This window comes from Melospiza georgiana, chromosome 1, assembly GCF_028018845.1.
Source record: "Melospiza georgiana isolate bMelGeo1 chromosome 1, bMelGeo1.pri, whole genome shotgun sequence".
NCBI lineage: Eukaryota > Metazoa > Chordata > Aves > Passeriformes > Passerellidae > Melospiza > Melospiza georgiana.
In genome coordinates, this window is record NC_080430.1 from 112,961,139 (window position 1) to 112,986,942 (window position 25,804).

Sequence of the window (25,804 nt, forward strand, 5' to 3'; positions counted from 1 at the left end):
TCCTTGTCCCAGGAGAACCAGAAAAGCAAGGGATTAACACCCTGTCTTACAGTCCAGACACTGTAAATGCTCCATAGTCTCCAAGGCTTTCTTCTATTGAATGTGGTATAGAACTGTGAGATTCTTGCTCAACAGAGGCTGGATTTTTAAGTCTGTAGTTCTGTTGTACTAGTGAGCTTTTATTTCAGTGCAATTTCATTCTTACAGGTGAATATTTTTCTCTATAAATAATGCTCATAATTTCAGCATATTGTTACCATAAAATATAATACACTCTTTATTGGCTTCTCATAAAATTTTGAATATATTTTTTCTTGCCAAAACTAGCGAGGCCCTTTTTATTAGTCCAAAGTGTCTTTGGCATTCCCTTCTTACGCACACACTTAAGACTGTGAGCCAGATCTAATCTCTGTTAAATCTGTATAAATGAAGAATAACTCCATTGTTAGTGGAATTTAATCTGCATTGTTGTTTTCAGAAGGGATTGGGGCTTCTTATTGGTTTGTATTTTCTAAATACCAATATCAAGCTATTCGATCTGATTATTTTTGTAGCTGTTTATTGCCAAGAAAACATCAGAGGGCCAGAAAGAAAGCAATCAAGCAAAAGCAAATCAGAAAAGCAGTAAAATCCAAACCAAAAGAACCAAGCCTGTTTGGAGAGTTAATTGTCAATTATCTACTTTCTGATATTTTTAGGACGTAACACTCTGCTGTACTTTCATCCCTTGTTGGAGGGACAAAGGAGAAAGGGAGTGAGACTGTTGCTGATTCTTGCTCTGACAAGTCTGAAGCTGTGGGTCAGAAAGGTTCAAACCTGCTGTGAAGCCAAGAGTGGCTGTGTTTGCTGCCTTAACCTTAGCATTTTGTAAGAATTCCATGTTCTGCAGGTACCGTTGTTGGAGTTAATGAGAGCACTGCTTTCTCCTGGCCTACATGCAACAGATGTGGCAATGGAAAGTTGGAAGTGTGTCCCCAGGACAGGTGAGAGTCAGCATGCTCCAGAGCACTCCAGGTGTTTTGTAGATGTAGCCATAACAGCAATGGGTGATGCAATGATTCCTGCAGGCACAGGCTGCACTTTGCTCCTTCCTAGAGCTAAGACATAGTATTTTTATTGCTGATGAACTGATAAAACCTGCAAGGTTACATTAATATATGGAGAAAGATACAAGTAGATATGAAATAGTTTGATTTTGCAGTTATTACTTGGTTTTTAAACCAATTTTGCTTATAAAGGTTTCATAGCCCACTGCATTGTAATACTGCTTTTAATAAATATGCCCATAAACCACAGGTCTGATTTTAAGTTCCTTTAGAAGCAGGTACATGTGTTTGTGTGTCTTGCCTTGTTAATCTGTGTATCCTCAATTCACCTCATTTTTATACTGGACTGTGATCTCTGCTACAATTTATCTAAATATTAAAGAGTTGCTTTTCAGACCTATTAAATTAGTCACCTTTCTAAAAAGGATGTTGAATAATTCTGGCAGTATGCTTGTCCTGAATGTGAGGACTGATCCTACAGGACCTGTTGCCACCTGAAATGCTGAACTTGTGTCACACTGACTGACATAATTTTGGAAAGCCTCCCCTGCAGCTGCCTAGCCAGCTTGTGCTTGCAGTGTGTGAGATTCCTGGTGGAATAAAAGCCCAGGGGATAAGAGCAGACAGAATGTGGAAGGGAGTGATGGAGCGAGAGGAAGGAGAGGAAGGAAGGAAGGAGAGGAAGGAAGGAGAGGAAGGAGAGGAAGGAAAGGAAGGAAGGAAGGAAGGAAGGAAGGAAGGAAGGAAGGAAGGAAGGAAGGAAGGAAGGAAGGAAGGAAGGAAGGAAGGAAGGAAGGAAGGAAGGAAGGAAGGAAGGAAGGAAGGAAGGAAGGAAGGAAGGAAGGAAGGAAGGAAGGAAGGAAGGAAGGAAGGAAGGAAGGAAGGAAGGAAGGAAGGAAGGAAGGAAGGAAGGAAGGAAGGAAGGAAGGAAGGAAGGAAGGAAGGAAGGAAGGAAGGAAGGAAGGAAGGAAGGAAGGAAGGAAGGAAGGAAGGAAGGAAGGAAGGAAGGAAGGAAGGAAGGAAGGAAGGAAGGAAGGAAGGAAGGTCTACTGAAAAATCTGAAATATCTTATAAAAATTGTAAGCAGTTGTGTTGTTCTTATTGAAATAGATATTTTCCTAAATATGAGAAGATTTGCCATTTATGCTTTGTTGTACCAAAAAAGGCTGAAAATCAAAACCAGGTGTCCTCTGTTATACTGTCATGTTAAAAATAAGGATGTGTCTGTGTTCACATGGTAGTGTAGTCCAATTAAAAAAGTATCTCACCTGTGAAGGACACTTTTGCTTCACTTGGAGAACAAATGAAGTATCAATATTTGTTTAAGAAGTGCTTCCAACAAGTGCTTATAGCTGAGCTTAACTCTGTGCATGACTTAAGAGTGCACTGAAAACATTGAACGTTTGCTGAACGAGGGCCTAAGTCAATAATTCACTTCAGCCAAATCTATACTACAGATTTTCTTTTGCCATAACTTTTAGGAGGTTATGAGATTAATATTTGCTTAGGCAGGGTGACTATAAATAGCAACCTCTCTTCATGCTGCCAGAAATTATAAAAGGAAGATCCTTTTGCCAGAAGAGTTTAGGTCCTCCAGGAGAGTTACTGCCAACAGAAGAGTTCTATTTTCTATTATCAATTGAATCTCTACCAGGCTTTGCTACTAAAATCTACCAGCAAAGTATTTTAGGGAATGCACTAATTGGGGTTCTATTTCTTTTTATTTATGACTGATAGCTTGTTTGTTTCTCTATGTTTTTCCATCATTATTTTGTGTGTTTCAGAGAGTTGCTATATTGCAACCAGTGCTCTGAAGTTGTCACAACACCAGTTCTGAAAATGCAGCTGGAAGTCTTCTTGAGCTGTCCATCCCGATCTCAAAGTACAGTAAAAGTGAAGGTATGGCTTGAAATAAGGGCTGGTGTGTCAGGTGCAGTGCGACCAGATGTGCAGACACATAGGTATCCTAAGCCACACTTCTATGAACAGCTCTGTCAGAAGACAAATTTAAATACGTAAGACTACCCCATAATTTAATCTAATACTAAAATTTGTGTTTCATTGGGCAGTTCCCAGGTCTTGCTCAAATACTGCAGTCATTGAGTTCACCCTGAGGTTTGCAAATGGCTCTATGGCCCAGATGAAGGGATTTGTTAGGCTGGGCCTTTGGAAACCTCGGTCTACACAGTCTAAAAGGAATGTGTATTTTAGACTTCCATTCTGAACATCTTTGTGTCACCTCTCCTCTGCTTTCTTGGCCAGAGAAATGAAACTGTTTGATATTAAAAGGATAAATCTTTGTTCTATGTGACTGCAAACAGAATGTTTTTGCACACTTAAGATTTTTGCCATGAACAAAACTTGTGAATTTTCTCATTCCAGCTGTTGCAAAAGACAATCTCCTCTCTCCTGATGTCCTCTGCCAGTGAGGATGGGGTAGGTATAATGAATGCTGACCAAAGGAAGTTAAACTACAGAACTTAATGCAAAGGCAGAGTACCAATGTCAGGTATGGCAGGTCAGCCATGACTTGTGGTGACAGGGTCTTGAAAATCTCCAGTGGTGGAGATTCTGACTTTCCAGGCACTTCACTCCAGAACTGCACTAGGAGTGGTAAGAGATTTCACTACAAGTGAAATGATTTTTTTCCCCATGTCCAGGCTGCGACTTGAGTGGGCTGTGCCCACTTTGGCAGTCCCACCTTCCAGCTGCTGATGCCCTGCCATCTCACCAGACTCACACCCTCCTTTTCAGAAGGGGATGCAGCAGATGGGCTGTGTGGCTTCAGCTCAGCTGTGGATCTGCAGAGCAGCTTGCAAACAGCACTCACAGCTGCCACCAGCAGTGCTGGGCTTGACTCCATTCTCTGGCTGAGGATCCAAAGACAGCAAAGATACCCCCCAAGCATCCCACCTTTTGGGTCTGGTCTTCCAAATCCTGTAAACCACAGCCACTTTGTACCAGCACAACACTGAGAGTACTGGCTGGTGGAAATAGGAGAAGAATTTGCAAAATGCATGCAAGATATTACTTGATAATTGTATGAATGAAGCACACATGAGCCACGGAGATCCATGGGCTAAAGTACAGTTTATGTAATCACCAAGTATTTACTCCTTTAATCTGAGCTATCAGAAGAACCCTGACACTTGGCACAGTGACCCAGATTTACCGTGGGTGAGGGAGGCACCCAGGTAGGTGCCTGGCTGGCATTGGCTGCTGGATGCTCTGCAGCCTTCACAAAGTCATTAAGTCCAATTAGGATTCCAAGATTTTCCCTCTCCCTTGCACGTGAACGGGAGCAAAGGTCGGTTTGTTGTCTTGTTTAATCATCCCAGTTAAATATCTTCAGTTAGGTGATATGCACTGGGGTCAGTTTGCTTTCCCTGTCTTACAAGTTTTCCAGCATTTTCCTATTACATGCTCCATGCTTTCAGTGGGATTTGTGGGTAATATTTAAAGTGGAAAGTTATTCTGAAATAATAAATTATTTTTCTTATACTGGTGGTGGGTGTAAATTTCATTTAAGCAAAGAGATACAAGAGATTTCCAAAATGTATTTGCTCCTTTAATAGAGTTAAGTCTTGCTGAGTTTTACAGGATGTGCCTGGTTTGGTTACAGACTGGCAAAACATAGTTCTTTTTCAAGTTATTAGAATTCAAACAACCTCTTTTTCATGTTTCAGTGTACATTCAGCCAGTATTTAAAAGTCTGGCAACTCAGATTTGTTTTCTTCCCCAGCTGAAACACAGGGATAAAGATTAGTCAAAAGAAATACCACTTGAGGTGGCATTTTTTTGCCAGTGCTGCTAAAGTTTCTAAGGGTGCAGCTTTGTAATCAATTCTTTTGGCAGGGAGGTTGGTTTTAGCTGTCACTGGCCCTGGCTACCTGTTCTTCTCCTTGTGGCAGCTCTTGTCCTGCACCAGGAGAGTTGTTTGTGCAGCTGCAGTGCAAACTGGACTGCAGAACCGGTCTGGGGGAAAAATAATCCAGGAAAAAAAATAAAAAAGGATTGTTTATACCTTGAACCAGGCAACACCATGGGTATCACATACCTGTGCAGAAGCACAGTGCAGATAAAGGAGAGGCACAGTTGTTGCAGGCAAGGCCTGTTAGGGTCAGAAATGGATGTGAACCTGAGATGATACCCTCTCAAGGGAAATATCAGCTGTGAGTGTTACCAGTTCTTGTGTTAACGTGCTGCTGCTCTTGGTGCAGCCATGCCAGCCTTGCATCCCTCTCCTCTGCAAATTCACTCGGGCACAACTCCTGGGTGAAATTGGTTGGATCATTAAACACGAGGGACTGTGTTGGTGCTGCTGGTGGTAATGCATGAACAGCAAAAGGTTAAAAGGGGGGAGAGGAAGGAGAGTAAGAAGGGCTACAAAATGTTTTTTTTTTTCCTTTAGTGGGTAAGTTAGCTCAGCTAATCAATATATGTAGACATTGCCAGCAGGCATGAAGTCCTGCAGGTCTCAGAAAGGAAGGTTAAGGGAGCATGTGTAGGTTATGCTTAGCAAAACTGAATTCAAAGTCACAGTAACTTTTTTCTTTTTGAAACAGCTCATTTTTAAAGCCTGGTAGGGCAGCAACTGAGACAGGAGTGTGATCTAATTACTGAAAATCTAATATATTCATTCTTTCCATTAGTTCTAATGCACTTTCCGAGTCCTTTAAAAAAATTGTCTGTTGGAAGAGGATCCTGCATGCTGCATCTTCCCAGCTGAATGCTGCCTAGAACAGAACGTCCAGCACTGTTTGTTTTACTCACCATGCTTTTATTCCTGCAGACTTACGAGGTGCAGAGCGTGCTGGGAAAGGAGGTGGGGTTATTGAGCTGCTACGTCCTCTCCATAACCAGCCACCCCAACTGTGTTGTGCTGGAGGAAATTGTTCTTCTGGAAGCTGCCGCAGCAAGACAGAGTTGAACTCTAGTCAGCTATTATGGTATCTGTGGACTTTGTAATGTGATTATCTGTTAACTAGTGCCACAGATAATGTATAATGCAAGGGTGATAAGCATTAAGGTAGTTTATTAAAACTGTGATTTATAAAGCACATTGTGCTAACACTGGAAAAAAAACCCTATATATCGTTCAACTTTCTGAACTCTTTATTTTCTGATCAGTGCAGAATCTAAGAATACAGTTCTTTGTCGTGTTTGCTGTTATGTAATGTAAAATATCTTTTTCTGTAAGTTTTGAATGGTTGTGGTTTATTTTTAATAATACTGTATTTATTATGTGTCACTGGAAAAAAATTTACTGATATTTTTGAAATAAATACCTTGCTATGGCATTTGGTTTAAGCTGAGTTTTATCAGTGTATCCCAGACCTGCTGCAGAACGCTGCGTGGTTTGTTAATTCTGAGTTAACACTTCGCAATAGTTGTTATAAAGACAGAGATTTGAACACATATGAAGTTAATGTTTTACAGCTAATTGGTCTCTCAGCAGAGAAGTTGTGTGTTATCTGTAGCTTCCCACAAAGCAGGTGTTTCACTGCAGCTTCTTTTATGGGCAAGCAGCAAACTGCATTGTAGGCCACACACCCAGGCTGGGGAGGCTACAGGTCAGATAAATGCCAGAATCTCCCTCCGTGTGCATTGCAAGAATTAATATAAGAATTAGACACTGTGTGATTTTTTTACTCACTCTTTCACAGTGTTTAAAAGCCCCTTACAGCTTAGAGGAGGTTTTAGTGCAGGTCTCGTGTGTGATTAACCAGCAGAGAAGGAGCAGCAAACTTGCCACACTGGTAATTTCTGCGGCTTAGGCCAATAGTGAAAAGGACGTCACAATTACTAAAGGAATGACCCAGCTTTTGAATTCCCCTTTTTTCACCACCTCCTCCAAGCATTTCAGCCTCTTACCTGCCTCCCTGTAAGGAAAAGGAGATGGCAGCCCGTTCCTGTGTAGAGGTCTGTATGTGAGACTGGGACTGCCCCTTCAAAACCATTTAAGACCCGAATCTGAGAAAACTGGAGGTGCTTGTTGTGCCAGGCCATTTTCCTGCCAGTGCCCCCGAGATGCTGTAGGTGCTCTAACACTGCACTACTGAAATTCAGAGAAGTTGCCCGACCTTCTGTGATCTGTTCACTCTCTCAGCGATGAGCAGCAGCGTTGCCTTGCCGCTCTGTCACTAGCAGGGATCAGGGAAAGTCTTTGTGACCACTGGCTCCGTGATGAGCAGCAGTTGCCCACTCTCACTTTCACTAGCCAGGACCAGTGAAAGTGCCCAGCTCCTGCTGAAGCCTGAGGGTGCACGGACATCTCTGAGACTCACTGCAGAGGTGAGCTCTGGTCCCTGCTATGGAACATGGTAGTGTAGGTGCAACTCTGCATTATCTAGAATGGAAACCCCTCGGAAGTTTTTTTTTAACGGGAATTTTAACTAGTGGTATTCTTTTAATGATGTTCTTCTAGTCCTATGCACTTTTTTTTTTTTTTTAAGATATAGAGTACGGTGTTTCTGGCAGAGTCCTGCTCACAGAGCAGTCTCCCTTGGCGCGCAGCTGCTCGGTGCCCCCAGCGCACGGCAAGCCCTGACTCAGCACTCGGGCTCAGCGATGCGCTCCGGGGGGAGCCGGCCCCGCAGGCACCGCGCCGAGCGAGGAGGGGTCTCACGGCTGTTCCCACCCCTGCATCGCTCTCTGGATGCTTTGGGAAGTAACACAGCGCCCCTCGCTTGCCCTCAGCTCCCCTCTCGGCCCTTGGGACCCCCTCTCCGTGTTCCCGCCCGCGTTCAGCCCCCTCCGGGCCAGCACAGCTTTCCCCGCCGCCAGCCCCTTGTGTCACGACACAGAGCAAACGAGAGCAGGGTGGATTTAAAATGCTTTTCTTTATTCTTAGAAATGCTGTAAAAATTGATATAAAAGGTTGAGCATGCTCAGTCTTTTTTTTTTTCCATCCTACTGTCTAAAATACATGGGATTTTGAATCACTTTAACAGATGTACCATAGCTGCATCGGTATGAGTAAAATGTAGAAAAGACGAAAACTACCATTACAAAAATAATTTAAGGGGAGAGAAGAAAAAAAAATAATATATTTAGCTTTTTTTCCCTTTTTCGCAAGCTTCGTGGTGAAAGACCCAGGCATCGCTCGCTCCACGTCGCTGCCGCATCCCGAGCGCGGCCGCGGGCCGGCAGGTCCCGCCGCGGCTCCGCGCCTCCTGCCGCGCCCGGGCGGCCCGGCACGGCACGGCACGGCCCGGCCCGGCCCTCTGAGGTATTTATCCACCGTCTCCCGGAGTCCGTCTCTCCGTCCCGCTCCCCCCCGGTTACCGGCAGTCGGTGCCCGAGCCGGGCTGCAGGAAAGAAGCGCTGGGCAGCTGCTTGAAGAAGTGCCGGAGGCTGGTCAAGTCCCGGGTGAGCTGCTCGATCTTCTTGTGCAGCTTCTCGTTCTCAGCGGAAAGCTCCAGCAGCTTCTGCTGCATCTCCTGGTTGCGCCGCTTCGCCTTGTCGCGGCTCTTGCGCACGGCGATGTTGTTGCGCTCCCGGCGCTGCCGGTACTCGGGGCTAAACCTGTCCACGCACTTCTTGCCGCCGCGCTCCTTACCCCCGCCGGCGGCGGCGGCAGCAATGGGCTGCGGGACGCCCTGCGCCGGCCCGGGCACGGCGGCGGCTCCGGGGCCCGGCGAGCGGGTGCTGCAGCTGGACGGGGAGCTGCTGCCCGGCGGCTCGGGGGACGTGGGCGGCGTGGGCTGCCCGCTCAGGTTCATGATGGTCTGCGCGCAGGTGGCGATCTGCGAGGGCAGCAGCGAGGAGGAGAGGTCGCTGTCGCTCCAGTCCGGCTCCTGCTTCAGAGCGCCGCGGGAGGAGAAGGAGGAGGAGGAAGAGGAGGAGGAGGAGGAGGAGGAGGCGGTGCGGGGCTCGGAGCCCAGCAGGGTGGTCATGGCAGGGCCGAGGTCCTTGGCAGGGTCGCGGCCGGCGCCGCCGCCCGGTGGCAAGTACTCGCCGTACTCCCCGCCCCGCTCGGGCTTGTGGTTGCTGTTGAAGAGGTCGGCGAAGAGCTCGTCGTTGCAGAGCTCCAGGTTGGGCACGGCGGACATGGAGTCAATGTAGGAGCTGAAGTCGATGGCGCTCTCGTCCTCGTACATGGCCGGGGCGGCGGCGCTCAGCTCCGCCAGGTTGGTGCCGCTGCCGCCCAGGCCGCCGCCCGCCTCCTCGCCGCTCATCCCGCAGCCGCCGCGGGCGCCCGGCTTGCAGGCGGGACCCGGCCCGCCGCCGCTGCCCACCTTGGCGTCGTAGAAGTTGGCGGGCTCCAGGCACCAGCTCTTATAGCATGCCGGGGAGTCCAGGCTGTAGAGAGCGGCGGCGCTCATGGGCGAGCGGGACGCGGCGCCGCACGGCCGCGGCGCGGGGGCTCCGGGGCGCGGGCACCAAACGCGGCTCCTCCGCCACGGGCGCAGCTCCAGCCTCTGGCACGGGCAGGTGGGAGCGGGGCTGCTCCTGCTGCTGGCGCTGCCGCTGCCGGCTCTGCTCACACCGCTGCCGCTGCCGCTCGGTGGCACCGGCGCTGCCGCTGCTGCCCCGCCGCCGCCTCCCCGAGGGGGCCGATCCGGGCTCGGGTCACGCCGTGAGCGGCGGTAGGAGGCGGGGATGGGACAAGGCGTCTCAGGACCTGGGAGTGAAACGCCCGCTCGGTCCCTTCTTATACGGCGCGGGCCCCGCCTCCTGCCCCAATGACGGGGAGCGATGTTCCCGGCACCCCCGGGGACCCGGGGGCGGGAGCGGGTGGGGTGCGCGGCCGCGGAGGCCGGGCTGCCGCCGCAGCGAGCTGCCACCTCCCGGCCGAGGGTGGCCGCGGTCCGAGCTGCCCCCGCCACGGGCACGGGACGGTGCGGGCGCCTTTCGGGCGCCTGCCGCCCTCCTCGCACCGTCCCGTCCCGTCCGGGGGAGCGCTGCCCCGACGCCGGTGCCGGCACCCCATTCCCCCGGCTGAGCGTCGGTTTTCCCTTTCCCAGCGGGCCGGCGGAAAAGCTGCCTGAAAAAGCCGATTTTACCCCAGCAGCACCACGCTGCATCCCCCACGCGCTTCCCGGCGGCACCGGGACGGAGCGATACCGGAGGATGCTGCCGGCCCCACGCGTGTCCGTGCGCATCACCCGAGCGCCCTCCCGAGGCTCAGCTCCCTCCGCTGGAGCGCGGGCAGCTTCCCCCGAGCAGGATGCAAATCCCCGCTCCGGGGAGAGGAGGGACACTCGGGCTTCTTCTGGCGGGACCCTCTGGTGGGACAGGGGTCTCTGAGGCGTCTTTAGCTGCCTCACGCTGTCTGCATGAAGTTATGCCTCTTAAAACCTTACATAAAGTTATTGTGCATGTTGCTGTCCCCTGCCCCCCCCCCTTGCATCCTACAAACTACTACTATTAAATTGGCAAGTACCAGAAAACTGAAAATACTTGCAGCTAAAAGATAAGTTTTCTAGTTACATAATAGTTTCTAAAACCCTGGTTCTACCCCCAGTGCTAATAATAACTGAATTGTTAAAGAAACACGCAACAAAACGCCCTTAAATTTACTTTTTAAAAATTTTTTTTAAATTATTATTTATTTATTTAACTTCCAGAAGACCCTTCTATATTTAAGACAGGACTGTCCCAGGCGCCGTGTCCGGCCCAGCGCCCAGCTGACGCTGCTGGCTCGGAGCTGTGCCCGGCGGCCGCGGTGCCGCTGGCCCCGAGGTGGCTTGGGGACCGCCCGTGGGGACGCGCCGGTCATGCCGGGCCCGCTGCCCCTCTCCGGGCACGGCTCCATCGCCGCCACCGCAGCTGTTGCAGGACCGCAGCTGTTTATCACAGGGGTGTGTATTTTAGCATAAGTAGCTGGGAACAGGACTGGTACATGCTCTCCCTTTGGATGTAAACTCCACGTGGGAAGGCTTGTGGGATCAGGGTGAGGGTGCAGTGCCTGGCAGGTGGGGTTTTACATCTGGCAGCTAAGGTTTCGCTTGCAGAGGCTTTGCTCTTAACTCTAGCGCTGCCAGATGTATTGTGTTTAAATGAACTTCTTCTCCTTTTTCATCAGAGGTTAGTGATCACACAACCTCCATCTACACCAGCATTAACCACTGAATTTAACAGTGACACAAGAAATGGTTGTTTTTGCTTTTTCCACATTGTCAAAGAAATAATTTTACATATTATTTTACAAACCATTTTACAGGTTATTTTTTGCCTTCTATATACCCCAGACCTTCCCTGGGGTCTGTTCATGATGCACAACTCTGCACCAGCCGTCCCTGGTCTGGCTATCCAGCAGGGAACGTGGTGCTCTGGGACCCTTTTACTCTGTATGAAATGCAGAGGAGGGCATTTGTGAGACATGGGAAGGTAGTTAGAAAGGAGATGCAGTCTGATATCTGCTGTCTCTCCCCTTGCTCTGCTGGAAGGGGTGAGATCTCACCCACTGTAGTCATAAAACGATGATTTGTCCTGGAAAGCTCTCCTTTAACTGTTTGTATGCAGAGCTGTGTCACGCCTCCAGCTCAGCACAGCCCTTACCCCAAAGGTCAGGCAGCGCTGGCATGCCACTGTGCCAGCCTGAACAGGCCTATTTAATGCCCATCATGTGTTCCTCCAAAAAAGACACCGAATTCCCAGCCAGGTCACCCGACCCCCGCTGGGCACCTTGCCTCCTGGCAATACCATCCTCAAAATCCCTCAACAGGAGGCCCAGAACTGCTGTGTAAACCTCAGTATGAGCCATCTGTGTCACACCTAAGCCCCACCACAGAGGGTGCAGCATTGCCTGCAGGGTCTTCAGGACCTGGAGGTGTGTTCAGAGCCCGTGGTTGGACCTGTCAATGCCTGTCCCACAAAACCAAGCAGCAGCAGGAGCCACCCCCTGGAGGATGAGCTGGTTGTTTGTTGCTGGGCCTGGGATGTGTGATTTCAGGAGGATGTTTGAGGGGGTTCTCCCACTGCCATGCAGGATGTGCTGCAGCACCTGCAGTGGAGCATCCAGGAGCATGTGAGCAAGTGATACCTGGCACTTAGCAAAGCAGAGCACTGGAGGCAGGCATTTGTCTGGCATCTCAGCAGCTGAATCTGTTCCCATCTGCAGATGTAATTTCATGGGCAGAGAAGTACAGACAAGCCCTTGATTTCCCTCATCTGTCCTGCTGAGTGCCTGACCCACCGAGTCACGGCTTGTCTCTGGGATCCAGTCATTTTAAACAGCAGTAAGAAGCAGGTGATCTTCTGAATTTCAGAATAAATTCTTTAAAGCTTGCTTAAGGTTCATGCTCCAAAGCAAGGAAAGTATTTAAACCTGGCAAGAAAGGGCAAGAAACCTTTCTCTAAGAAGCAAAAAAAGGACAAAACTTTAACTTACTCTGGACTGCTGACTGTGAATCTGAGAAACACCAGGACCCTGACCCCTTCAGGGCTAGCAGTTAAATCACACTGTTTTCTGACTGGATTTTCCTCATAAATAGATGACAGGACACTCAGGGAAGGTGAGGAAACAGGGTAATGCCTCAGCATGCTCCCCTCCAGCAACCCAGCCAGGCATGCAGGACTTTTTGGGACAGTGGGACTAAGAGCGTGGCAAGGCTGTGCCTGGGAAGCCTAAGCCGCCTTTTGAATTTATGGACTTGAGAGAGCACCTGCAGGACCTCAGGTCCTGGGGGGTTCATGGGTGAAGACCAAGCTGACAAGGGGGAGAAAGATGGAGGACTGGTTTGCTGGGTTTCTGCTCCCTGCAGGCAGCAGCAGGAGTGCATGCATCCTTTCACTCTTCAGCTGGAAGTCAGCAATAGCACGTGGGGGCTGACAAGGGAATGGGACACGTTAATGAGGAGGTGCAAGTTGTCTGGGGAGAGTCAAAAACCTGCCTGCACACCCCTAGGGAGGAGCAGTGCCTGCCTGAGGTTGGTGCTGGCTCTTGTCAGCCAGCACGGTGACTGCTGGACGGCCGCCTCTGCCAGGGCTCGTGCCTCTGCCTTGTCCTCAAATACTGTCACAGTGCTGTGCTTGTCACTTGTGCTGTACTTGTACATCATTGCACTGATCCTGATCCTGCCTGTGGCCTCCCTGCTCTTAGCAGCTGAAGACCCTGATGGTAACTGAAAGGATTTTTCCTTTTAGCTCCTTTAGTTGAAGCTCCGTGTTTTGTCTCGCTGCAGGCTTTTAAACCCCAGCGGTGTCAGCCCAGACTGGGTTTGTCCAGCTGCACCTGTGGCTGCTGAGCTGCTGAATAAGGTCATCCACATACCCAGGCTCCCAAAAGGCCAAGTGCTACTGCAGTAAGATGCCTCAGAACCTGTGCTCCTTGTTTGCTCACACTCCCTGGTGGATACTCAGAACTTTTTCCTGACACAGGTTTTGCATGGATTTCCATTCACATGATCAAATTGACAGCTACATCTTCTGTGTAATCAAATGAAATCTTGTGTGCTGTAATTTACTGTGAGTGTAATAATGGACAAGTAGAGTCAATGTTGCCCTCTCCTATCCCATCAAAAAGATGAAGAAAAACCCCACTCTGTAAATAATGTGGAAACTGTAACCAAAACTTTTCCAGTCCCTTATGGCCACTCCTTCATGTTTTCAGAATGGTTGGGGTTGGAAGGGATCGCATAGCTCCAATCCTCCTGCCATGGGCTGGGACAACTTCCACTAGATCAGGTTGCTCAGACCCCCATCCAACCTGGCCTTGAGCACTTCCAGGGGTGGAACATCCATGCCTTTTCTGTTCCTGTGTCTCATCACTTTCACAGGGAAGAAATTCCTCCCAATATCTAATACAAACCTAACTACTTTCAGTTTAAAACCATTGTTCCTTGCCCTGTTACTACAGACCTTGATAGAAATTCCCTCTCAGTCTTTCCTGCAAGCTCCCTTTAGGCACTGAAAGGCCACAATAGGGTCTCCCCAGAACCTTCTTTTCCCCAGGCTTACAAACCTCTCAGCCTGCCTTCACTGGAGAGGTGCTTCAGCTCCCTGATCATCTCTGTGGCCCAAAAAACTTCCCAACTTTTTTTGCAACAAGAGAATACCCCTCTAAACACCTTATTCTGGACACATCTTCATTTGACAGAAGATGTGGCTCTTTGGTAGTTTTGCTACAAGGCCAGTGACACCACTTGGTGCTGTGGATGTCTGCCAGGGTGTGAGCTCTCTGCCTTGGTGCCATTTCTTACAGGCAGCAGAACTTAAAAATGAAATTTTTAAAGCCCATGTAATTTCCAGATGAGGCACAGTATTAATAAGTGACTCAGCAGACCCTCAGCCTCAGGGGGAAAGATATTTTAAAGCAGAGGTAATAAATCCTTATCCTTGATTTTGAAAAACAAGAGTTTTGGGGAGAAGTGTCTCTGTATATAGATGCTTACTTTTGGAAGCAGATGGCCAAACGCTAAGTGTGAGACCAGAAGAGCTGTAGGAAATTCCTTATTCCATGACTGAATATGAGCCCCATTTATTCTTTTGTGGAAAACTCTTACCCTCCTTCCTGTGCCCAAATGTGTGCTGGTGCTGTATCACCTCTCAGCCACAGAGACCTCAAGATAACATTTAAACTGGGGGGCAGTGGTGGGGTCTAAGGGGGAAAATCCCAGGCACAAGAACAGCATGCAGAAACCTCTCTACCAGCTGGGAAAGGGGACAGTAGGTGACAGTTCCAGAGTTTTCCTCTGGATTCAGCAGTACTGTTATTCTTAGCTAGAGGGAAATTATAAGATTGGCAGGGATGGTAAGGATTAGCTTAAACATGACATCATTCTATACTCTAAGAAAAACCTAGTGAGAATATATGCTAATGTTTTACATAACTTTTTAGATACAACAAATGGGTTTCCAGATATAGTGCCCATCCATCTGGTTATTCAATCTGAGAAGGAAATACTCTGCCGTGCTTGTGAATAGTTCCCAAGTTTTGTTTTGCATCATGAGACCTGATGCACTCTCTAACTCTGATCTTCACATCATCTTAACTCTCTTCTGGGAGCCAAATAAACCTGCCTGTAAAGCACTGAGCCCAGCAATGTGAGGGTTGCATTGTGCACTTTTCTTGCTGCTTCACAGGCTGGCTGCAGCCTTTCCACTTAGCTGCCGCTGCATCTTGCTGAGAGCAGCCAGGCCTGGTGACAGCAGCTGCCATTCACTTGTGTTGGAGGTTATTTCCAGGACCATTCAGCTGCATGGTGAAAGCTCCCTAAAGAAAGTTAGGGAAACTCCACTTGCTGTGCACAGGATGTGTCTGTGTTGAAGGCCCAGCAGCCTCGTGCTTTGTGCCTCAGCTGACACATGAGCTTGACAAACACATGACTAATAAGGGCTGACGTGGCTGAGGCTTCCCACTATGGAGCTTATTCTAGGGCCAAAATGGAGCTTTTAACTATTTAAATTGTCATGAACACGGTCTAAGCCCGTGTCACTTTTGCCTGTCTCAGGTTTTCACCCCCAGCCTGAGGCTGTTTGCCATGGAGCTCAGGGAGCCCTGGGTGGTGACCCCAGCCCGCTCCCCCAGAAGGGCCAGGCTGCACTCGAGCCCCCCTTCCCAAAGGCCAGGGAGGGAGCCTGCTGTGCACAAACATCTGCTGCTGCTGCTGAGGCTATCAGAAGCACTAGGAGAAGAGCCTCGTTAAAGTATAAACCTAGACTTTGTCCTCTGCAGTGCAGGTCAAAGTACTCAGTAACTATCTGAGGTATGTGCCAGAAGTGCCATTAAACACCTCGTACACCCAGCCACTTAATTTCCAAATGTCCCCTGCCTTTTCATGTTGCCTTTTTTATTGTGCTTTAAACTTTCTCATATTTGTAGAGTGACAGCATGAAAGCCAGGGCACCTCACCTGACCAAGTTTTAGTCATGAGATTGCAGTCCTAATTGTTAGCAGAGATCAAAAGAACAAAGCACCATGACATCTTACTGAAGTGTATATAAGAACAGACTGTATCAAACTCTTTTATAAAGAATAAAACCCCACCTTACTGTCCACTAATTATCATCTCTATAAATGGGTAAATGTGGAAGCTTTTTGTGATTAAGTGCTCTAAATTCACTTTTTAAATGAGGTATACAGCTGAAAGTTTATTTATATTTTCAATGTTTCCTATACAAAAATACATCCAAACAATATTTTTTACTAATGAAGGGATAAAAATGTTTTCAATTTCTTGATTTATGATATTATTGACACAAACCATTGAGTATGTGTATTAAGAAGAAAGGTAACAAATAATAATTGTTGCTGGAAAGTCTTTGAAACAGAAAAGCTCCCTCCCCATTCTTTAGGCCTCAGCAATCCTCCTCATTGTGAGTTTTTCATGGAGTTGTATTTAGGAAGCAGATTTCTCTACTTTCCAGCTGACACATTCATTGGAGACTGGTGCCAGCAGCAGACGTGGCCCTCAGTGAGACCAGAACTGCCCCAGTGCCACAGAGGCAGGAGGGAAACCTTGTAGATACTGAAAGGGCAAAGACTCATTTTTATTACACCCTTTATGATAATTATTAAAAGCCTCAATTAAATCTATATCCTGCAGTAAATCTGGGTAATGAGCAACAGTAGTGCTTGAGAGAGTTCTCTTTCTCCCTCACTGCCTATGCTGCAGCTTTAAGCTCAGCTGGGAGCTAAGCCCCACAGAGCTTCTCCTCAATCCCCACAGAGAGAACTGGAAAGGGAGAAAACTCAGGGGCTGGGATCAAGACAGGGAATAAGTTAAAGCAATAGCTGTGCACAAAAGCAAAGCAAAACAAGGAATTCATTCACCACTTCCCACAGGCAGGCTGGTGGTCAGCCCTCCCTGGGAAAGCTGGGACGATGGTGACTTGGGAAGACAAACACCATCACTCTGAACATCTCCCCCTCTTTCTCCTTCTTCCCCCAGCTCTGCATGCTGAGCATGACACCCTCTGGTATGTGATAGCCCTTGGGTGAGTTGGAGCCAGCTATCCTGGCTGTGCTCCCCTGGGCTCCTCATGGTGTGAGAGGCAGAGGCAGCCTTGCCTCTGTGCAAGCCCTGCTCAGCAGTAATGAAACATCCCCGTGTTATCCACAGTCTCCAGCACAAATCCAAACGACAGCCCCACTCCAGCTACTCTGCAGAAAATGAACTCAATCCCAGCCAAAGGCAGCACACCTGAGAACTGGCTGCTGGAGACAGAGAGTCACATCTGGCACAAGCTCCACAGTTTGGCATAAGCAAATTCCAAAGTGCAGCAGACATTGCTGTGCTGTGCTTATGGCAAGCAGCTTACCGTGCTCAGCTCTGTCGGCAGTGGCTACTTCTGGCTTGGGCCAAACAATAATTTGGAAATAACACAGTGTGAGCAGTGCAGACTTCCAAAGGACAAAGATAACAGGGTATAACCTCTAATTGCTAAAAACAGTCTCATCATTACTATCTCGTTATCCAGTAATGCAAAAGCTGTTCAGATACTTTAAGTGTTATCTAGAGCTAAGAGCCATTTTCTGTTTAATTTCACCATGTGGCCCACTGATACTACTGATATGAAAATATTCAAGTTTTAACTACAAATAATATGTGGCTGAGAATGGTTTCAGTTGATTGTCATCAAGGTCTCTGCAAAAGGAAAGCACAGACTCACTACATCACTGCACTGGCGCCCACAAGTTTGCGTGGTATGAATTTGTGCTTTCCGCTGAAGGATCTCAGTTCTTTTCAAATAAATCTTTAAGCTCTGTAGCCTCCCCAGTTCTTTCCACATTGATTTTAACACAAAGACAATAAAGCTGCTTTGTAATGGAACCACACGCAAGAAAAATAATTAAAAAAAAAAAGAAACAAAAATCACTCTTTGAATACAGCTTTAATACAAAAAGTTTATTTTCTCTATTAGTCAAGTTAACTGATAATAAAAATAGTTAGGAGCTTTTTCCTTTTTGGCCTTAAAATTCTGATCTGGTTGCAGCTGTGTTTTAGGGTACAAGTCCCTTGGCAGACAGGGTTGTAGATGGCAGTTCCTCACATCCAGGGTTCCCATCCTTCCCAGACTCTGCCAAGAATATTGGGGTCTGTTGCTTGATCGATGAGGCATCTCACTTGGGTCTCCTCTGAAAGTCCATCCTCTGGCTCTTTGGCTCTGATATCATGATTAGAGTTACCACGAGCCACAGCTGCAAAATCATTATAAGCAGGCGACCTCTCATGGCCCAGGCGCAGCTCATCGCTGAAATTGAGAACACAAAAATAAGCTCTTACTAAAAGAAACAAGCAAAAAATCTGAGATGGATTTTAAAATACAAAACAGCACTTGAAAAATAAAGCTTGAATTGAGATCAAGATGTGGAGGCTGCTCAAGAGCTGTACAAGGCTTGGCCAGTGAAGGCTGGTGGTTTCAGGGGTCCTTTACAAATAGTGGGTATTTACCATAATAGGCCAGTCTTGTCAAGGGTCTCCAGCTGGAAGACAGATGCAGCAGTTCACATCCAAGCTGTTGATCTCTTTACCTGCTCTCCTGATTTGTGCCTGTAACAAGTATTTTGCTGCCTCTTCCAGTTCAGCCTTGACCGCAAAAGGAACTCCTCCCAAGTCCTGCACTTTTCAATATTTGTATGGTTTTAAAACAGGCTGGCTTTCTTTGCTTTTCTGTCTTTCCCCTGATTAATCCAAAATTACTTTTTAAGAGAGGATGGAAGGGATTAATTGTACTTTTAACTGAACTTAAAAGACATTCTGGCTTGAGCCAGACTTGACTAGACTGACATAAATAACCTGAGAATGCCACCAGATTTGAATTTGATGTTTCTGGTAAGCAGCTTTCCTCCATGCCTCCCCTACAGCTGGTACAGGTTCCATTTCAAGCAATCCTCCATCAGAAGTATGTATTAATTTAAATATTATCCCTACCCTGAAAGCAGTGGAGACAAACATAAAGAACAGAGGGACTGAGGAGTATGAGATTAAGCAGTCTGACAGGGAGGGGAGGCATGTGTTGCCAGGAGCAGTAAAACTGCTCAGAAGGCCTGAGCTGGAGCAAGAAAACTTGCAGGGAGATATCTGGTGTTTTGGCTGGCAGGGTGATTCAGTGAGCTTGTATGTGGACCAAAATGATTCTGACAGAAGGTTTGCTGAAATTTTGCCCTGTCTCTTCTTTTTTCCCAGCCCCCCTTCTATCCAAAGGGTGCAAAATCTGACTCAGGAGCCTTCCAAAGCTCTTAGTGAAGCAGTTTAAAGTAAAAGGAGAGCATCTTACCAAGTGATTACTGCTGGATTGGCACCTGTAAGCTTTCTTCTGACATAGTTAACTTTTTGCAAAGGGTACCAGTTTACTTCAGATGTGTTTATTTCCTTAATCCACGTGCCTCCTTCTTTCAGTTGTCTTTGTTCAAAGTTCTAGGGAGAAAATATATTTGTCCTATTTATCATAAATCACACACTTGAAAAATGCTTTTAAGCTGCAGATCATAGCAAGTCAAGCCAGTATCTTAACTGCAGATGCAATGGAGGACAAAGCAGTGAGGTAATATCTAACTTGCCTGTGACTTTTTTACAACTGAAGCTGCTGAAGTGCAACTAGTTGCAGATTTTTTTCTCTGTAACTATTGGTTTGATATATACAGTGCTGTTATGCAAATTTAAGAGGTTGAATGCAGAAAGTTGAAAATATTTATGCTGGTGCCATAAGTGACATAACGTGATCAAGAGTTACCCATGTCTTTAGGATTATCATGAAAGATAAAGAACAGTACACTGATAACACAGACATATGCTACTGTTTTTTGTGCATCTGTACAGAATTCTGTCATTTTGAATACTTTTAAGTTCAGTTTTTCTTAGAACTTAATAAAACAAAGAAAGATAAAAGAAGTAGTGAGAGTGAGCCTCAAGGAATACTTCCTTTTTCATTAGTTTTATTCTTATCACAGTTTAAGAATTTCCCCATGAAGAAAAATGAAAGAGGACAAAACCCCACCTTCCAGTCCAAAGAAGGCTCTTTTACAAACACATCCATGGTGCTGATGAGGAGGTCTGGATCTGAACGGTAAGCCCTCAGGGCATGCACCATCACGCTGTAAATGAGTCCCCACTCTTTCACCGGCATCATCAGATTAACAAACTGGCGAGTCAGGCGAAAGGGCATCAACTCTGGCACACTCAAAAACTGGCCAAGGGGAAGGACAGTCAAAAGAAAACAAGAAGTAAGATGCCTTGGAACTGAAGGATTAGATGGGAATATTTTTTTATTTTTAAGCTTTGAAACCCTTTTTGTCACTTCACTGAAAATAACATGCAAAAGTAAAACTGAACCAAGTTGTGACATCAAAGCTGTAGTCATGAGTATTCAGTGACAGTGGCTGAACCATGTAAAACCCCACCATATTGACTCTGTGGAGTTCTGTAACTCACTGCTTGCCTGAGAATATCTGGACTCAGATATTTTATTAAATTGACTAGAAATTACTTGCAAAGATTATTTTGCACCAGAACAATGGCAACGGAAGAGCATCAAATTTAGTCCTGAGAACATGCACGTAACTGTACATGACAAATGCAAAAGCTGAAAACAAATACCTGTGTGGCTGCACCAAAAGCATATCCGAAGTCTATTCCCACCATGCCTCCTGTCTCCTTGTTAATCATGAAGTTGGACAGATGCCGGTCTCCAATCCCGAGTATCCAGTGGCTGATGCACATCAGTGCGTGCGAGCTGGCAAAGTGGGAGCGCAGGGCCAGGAAGGCCTCGGGAGATGTGCTCATCTTCACAAAGGCTCTCCTTAACAAAACAGAACTCATCTTCACAAAGGCTCTCCTTAACAAAATAGAACTCATCTTCACAAAGGCTCTCCTTAACAAAATAGAACTCATCTTCACAAAGGCTCTCCTTAACAAAGCAGAACTTGCTCGTTGAATGCAGACAAACACCAACATTCCTTTCACAGTGCCCAGCCACCAGCAGCACTTACCTCAGCAGGTCTTCTGGAACGCTGCTCTCCCTGCTTTTGAAGGAAGTGACTGCTTCTGTACGGCTGGCATTCCTGCAAAGTAGTCGAGAAGTAAAGGTGGCTGCTGAGTAACAGCCCGCTGGATGTTGGAAGTCAAGATGGGCAGAGTCCAATAGCATGAAGTTTAAGAAGTCTAAATGTCGAGTTCTACATTTTGGCCACAAAAATCCCCTACAACGTTACAAGCTGGGGACGGTGTGGCTGGACAGTGTTCAGGTGGAAAGGGACCTGGAGGTGCTGGTCAACAGCCAGAACATGAGCCAGCAATGTGCCTTGGTGGCCAAGAAGGCCAAGGGCCTCCTGGCCTGCATCAGGAACAGCGTGGCCAGCAGGAGCAGGGAGGTCATTCTGCCCCTCACTTGGCACAGTTGAGGCCACACCTTGAGTGCTGTGTCCAGTGCTGGGCCCTCAGTTTGGTAAGGACTTTGAGAAGCTTGAGCATGTCCAGAGGAGGCAACGAGGCTGGTGAGGGGCTTGGAACACAAGCCCTGTGCTTATGGGCACAGCCCTGTGAGGACTGTTTGAAGGAACTGGGACTGTTTTGACTGGAGAAGAGGAGGCTTAAGAGGTGTCCTTATTGCCCTCTACAACTTCCTGAAGGGAGGCTGTACACAGGTGGGGGTCGGTCTCTTCCACCAGGTGGCAACTGACAGAACCAGTGGACACAGTCTCAAGCTACATCAGGGAAGGTGTAGGTTGGATATTAGGAAGAAATTTTTCACCAAAAGAATAATAAAGCACTGGAATGCTCTGCCCGGGGAGGTGGTAGAATCACCATCACTGGGTGTGTTTAAAAAAAGACTGGACATGGCACTTGGTGCTATAGGTTGAGGTGTTCAGGCATAGGTTGGACTCGATGATCTTAGAGGTCTCTTCCAACCTCATTATTCTGTGGTTCTGTGATACGCTCATGACCACAGCAGCATGTGATGCTTACTCCAGTAAAAAGTACAGCAAGCCACAAAGGGCTCATACCCCCAATTTTATCTGATATTACAAGTACCCCATCCTCCCTCTTTCTCCCAGCAGTTTTTTCCAAGACTGATATTTCTAAATACAAAAAGTATGTGGTTTTGTGTATTTTCCTCCAAATTAAGTTTATAGGTTTAAGTTTTAATAAAGAATACAATCATGTTCTTTCTGGCTGGACAGCCTCTTCAAAGCAGAGGAATTAAGGTCCCAGTTACATCCCTCAGCAGCAGGCTGAGGCTGTACTGACACTAGAGAGTAGTGCAGCAGAGGGGAAGCAACAGAACTAAAGAACTGGTGCTGAGGGACCATGTAGATTTGGGGAAGGAGGCTTTGTCCTAGCCCATATCCAGTTCTGAATGCTTGTGAGAGCTGACATGTGCTGGGTGCTTTCCTTCCAGTCTACTTCCTTCTGAAAGGAGCAGAATTGAGAAATAGAGGACAGCCCTTTGGTGCAGCAGACTGGAGATGAGTGGGGGTGATTGGGAATTACTTCAAAAGCACATTCTGGATCTGAATACAAATATTAATTCAGTTAAACAAGTCAAAGTTTTCCTTTAAAAAGCAAGACACTTGGTTAAGCAGGTTATGAACTTATAAGAAATGCTCTGGACACTTCACTTTACCCCCCACAGAGCTAGATCTAGGTAGGTGTGGAAATTCCTCTGAGAGGATGCTCAAGTCGGAACCTAAACCACCAAATATTCTTAAATTCTCAGAGAATCATGGTGATTTTCTCTGTCCAACTCCAGCAGATGCTTGGACTCTGAGGCAGCCAACCTAACTGCATAATCAGGAACAAGACGCCTAGAAAATAAAGTTGAAGAGCAGCATCTGCTTCCAGACACTTTCTAAAGGAAGTGAGCAAGCTTCTGGAAGTATTCCTGTACTCTGGTAGGATTTTTGGCAAGAGGAATTTTGCAAAGCATCTCCAGGAAGACAAAGCAGTAAAATGAGCAAAAATCAGCTCTAGCCATCATATCATAATGAAGATCATACTTTTTTTTTTTTTTTCCTGGAATTTCTGCATCTCTGTGTGTGTGCACACTCCAGCTTTTGTATTTCTCATGCAGTTCTGTTTTGAAACCCACCTGTACATGGCATGGTACCGAGAGATGCCCTGTGCCTTCCCACCCATCCTGGACAGCCACTCAGAATAGGTAGCATGAGGTCCTCTTGGGCTAGGGACAAAAAAAAAAGGAGAAAAGCACCGATGATTTCCCTGTACCATCTCACCACTCTCTATTTGGTTATCCACAGGCTCTGTGCTGCTCTGACCCATGAGATTTTTATGCAAAGGAAAAGTCAGGAAGCTACAGCCTGCATTAATTTTAGCCTTGCTATGAAAATGAAGTTTATGCAGAATATAGGCTGATCCATTAATATCCTTTGCCCCAGCTTTGAACACACTTCAGTCACATCTAACAGAAGATTAGACATCTCAAAGGTGTTAATTTGTCAAGAGGTACTGTAAGTACCTCCAGAGGAAAGATCCAAAATAATTTCTGCAGGGAGAGAAAGATATTTTTGACAGTCTTGTAGCCTTTGAGAAGCATTATGTAGTCTGCCACAGTACATGCTGCCCTTTGTCCTTCCAAATGGGCAGGGAATGTAGGAAGGCAGTTTGGTATCTCCTCAGAGTGCCCAAGAGAGGAGGAATGGGTGCTCGAACTTGGGGTATTAATCCATAAGAAGCCAGTATTCTTTAGTTGCACTGCTTATGAAATAATTTGATATTTTTCTCCCATCTAAACTAAACACATCAAACCTTAAACTTCTATTTCTCAACTTAGCAGAGCAGCCACCTCCTCTCTTCCTTCCAAAGCATGTTTTGAGAAAGAAAATGTCATTTCCATTTAAGAAGCATTTATCGGTTAGAGAGTGTAGCCCATCACTTTGGGATAAAGGATTTCAAAAATTCAGAAAGTTGTTCCCCCTACCCCAACCAAAATTTTCCTTTATGAGTGCTGTCACTTAACCATAGCTCAATATAAAATGTCTTAATTGCTTTGATTGAATAACATATGGGAAAATATTAAAGTCTATATACACAATAAAGCAAAGGGCTTTTTAAAAATAAATTATGACCTGCTTTTAGAAACACACTGATCTTCTGCACTGAGCATATTATAAATTTCCTCCCCTCACAAGATGGTTCCATGTGAGGCTTCTTTCACTTTCCCACTCAGTGAATTGAGATCATAACATCACTGCTGTTCACAACAGTGAATCAGACAGCAGTAATGCAGGAACTCTAGCAGTTCCTAAACTGCTCACAAATCAAATAACCATAGAAATAAAGACTCTTTGGAGTCCAACCTCCACGCTGGAGCTTCCTCCAACCTGCCCCATAAATGTTAACCAGTAAAAATAAATGGTGACAACACTCAGACAAACCCAAACAGTGATTATGTAACTGAGAACCACATTTGTAAATTAAACCACATTTGTAAATTCCAGGACAGAACTAGGCTGAAATGCCAGAATTAAATCAATTTTACAAATATTCAACCTGCACTTACAATCACGAGAAAGCAATATAATTTATTCAAACCCAGCATTTGTATCATGTCAGAGAAAGTGCTCTGTTACAGTTGAGTTCTGTGCATGTGCTGCCAAGTTCCACCCCCCATCACTGACTCACTGCTGAACCCAGCTTCTCAATAGCTCTGCCTCTACTCCCTTCCCCTGCCCCTCACTGACCTAAGTCCATTTCCTGCCTGATCAAATCAAGAGATCAAAATCCTCTGCTTGTAAAATCAATCTGCTGATAAGGAAACGGTGATGATAATGACGTCACACATGATTATAGTTATAAGTCTCTTGTTTAAACAAGCTGGGTGGAGAATATTCCAGCTACAATGGCACTCATTAAACAAACAGTTGCCAATTACTAATTTGGGTCAGGAAGTACAAACTGCCTCCTTGCTTATAAATGCTTTTCTTTTATTCTTTAATTAAAAAAAAAAAAAAAAAAAAAAAAAGAAAAAGGTAAAAGAAAATCCTGCCACAAGACTGTCAATTATCCAAAAACCCATTAGTAGTGGTTTCTATTACAGCAGGCAGCTAAACCAAGCATCACCTGTAATAGCTGATATCTTCCTCTTCAGACATGCTATTTTTAAGGAATTCTTTCAAAGTACAAGTATTTTCCAGCCACTTGATGAGTCCCAGCCTGAAACAAAATAAGTCAGAGATAACAAGTAGCTCAGAGGTGAACTTTAGAGAAACACCACAAACAGGAAGCAATATATTCTATTGCCTGTTAAAAGAAGGTTAAAAGCTACCAATTTAAATATACTCTGAAAAAATAGTTTCCAGACAAAGCAATTTCAATGCTGTTTAAAAGGAAAAGGAAAAAAGAATTAAGCCAAGGCACAAAACACTCTCAATCTGAATCTGGCATGCAAAATTCTCACTTTCCAACACCCCAAAACTAATAGATGTTAACAAAAGGATTTCTGTCCCTTGAAGATAAATGCCTACCTTGTTGTCATGGGGATGACCTGGTAAGTTTTTAACTGCATATTTCTTTGGCTACATGTAGCATCTTGGGAAAGGATAATGTTCATTACATCGAACAGCTGCTCAATGCGTTGGTCCTGTCGCAGGTCTTCGCCACCTTTGACAAGGAAAGGATACTCCCGCTCATCGCTGCCTCGGATCGTTATACGTTTTGGCTTCCTCAAGGATTCCATCACACTTATCTTGGAAAAAGACAGGAAAAAGAAAAGTATTTGTGACAGAAAACTCGGTCTTACAAAATCATCGCTGGAATTAAGCATATCTGTCATTCCTAGATGACATAATCAAGTTACTCAATTATAACAGAAAAACAAATGCCCACTTGCAGCCTTTTCTTTGTATGCTG

The 25,804-nt window shown here is 46.2% G+C and overlaps 3 protein-coding genes across 6 annotated transcripts in view; 1 reads left to right on the forward strand and 2 right to left on the reverse strand.

The window, feature by feature from the left end:
* The window catches only part of SPIDR (scaffold protein involved in DNA repair), a 195,216-nt gene extending 188,872 nt beyond the window's left edge, over positions 1–6,344 (forward strand). For 2 of the 3 annotated variants that reach the window (XM_058024781.1, XM_058024787.1), the window contains exons 17-20: positions 890–983; positions 2,831–2,945; positions 3,429–3,482; positions 5,839–6,344. In XM_058024781.1, coding sequence (XP_057880764.1) covers positions 890–983; positions 2,831–2,945; positions 3,429–3,482; positions 5,839–5,976 — 401 coding nt within the window. In that variant the 3' untranslated portion in view covers positions 5,977–6,344. Of the gene's footprint in view, positions 1–889; positions 984–2,830; positions 2,946–3,428; positions 3,483–5,838 lie in introns of those variants that run through there. The other variant, XR_009114481.1, reaches the window with a different exon arrangement.
* A 1,907-nt stretch (positions 6,345–8,251) lies between these two features.
* CEBPD (CCAAT enhancer binding protein delta) lies at positions 8,252–9,373 on the reverse strand. The gene has a single exon (XM_058032511.1). It carries the CDS (start codon positions 9,371–9,373, stop codon positions 8,330–8,332), a length of 1,044 nt encoding a protein of 347 aa, XP_057888494.1. The 3' UTR covers positions 8,252–8,329.
* Positions 9,374–17,823: 8,450 nt separating this feature from the next.
* PRKDC (protein kinase, DNA-activated, catalytic subunit) overlaps positions 17,824–25,804 on the reverse strand; it is an 83,273-nt gene continuing 75,292 nt past the window's right edge. For both annotated transcript variants that reach the window (XM_058021670.1, XM_058021661.1), the window contains 8 exons: positions 25,420–25,640; positions 25,016–25,108; positions 23,025–23,114; positions 20,926–20,997; positions 20,534–20,735; positions 19,935–20,123; positions 19,215–19,354; positions 17,824–18,188 (listed from right to left, as the gene is read on the reverse strand). In XM_058021670.1, the coding sequence (XP_057877653.1) occupies positions 17,984–18,188; positions 19,215–19,354; positions 19,935–20,123; positions 20,534–20,735; positions 20,926–20,997; positions 23,025–23,114; positions 25,016–25,108; positions 25,420–25,640 (1,212 nt within the window). In that variant the 3' untranslated portion in view covers positions 17,824–17,983. The remainder of the gene's footprint in view (positions 18,189–19,214; positions 19,355–19,934; positions 20,124–20,533; positions 20,736–20,925; positions 20,998–23,024; positions 23,115–25,015; positions 25,109–25,419; positions 25,641–25,804) is intronic.

What these genes read in the sequence shown, in the direction of transcription:
- CEBPD (XM_058032511.1), bottom strand. Translation starts at nt 9,373, where the DNA reads ATGAGCGCCGCCGCTCTCTACAGCCTGGACTCCCCGGCATGCTATAAG.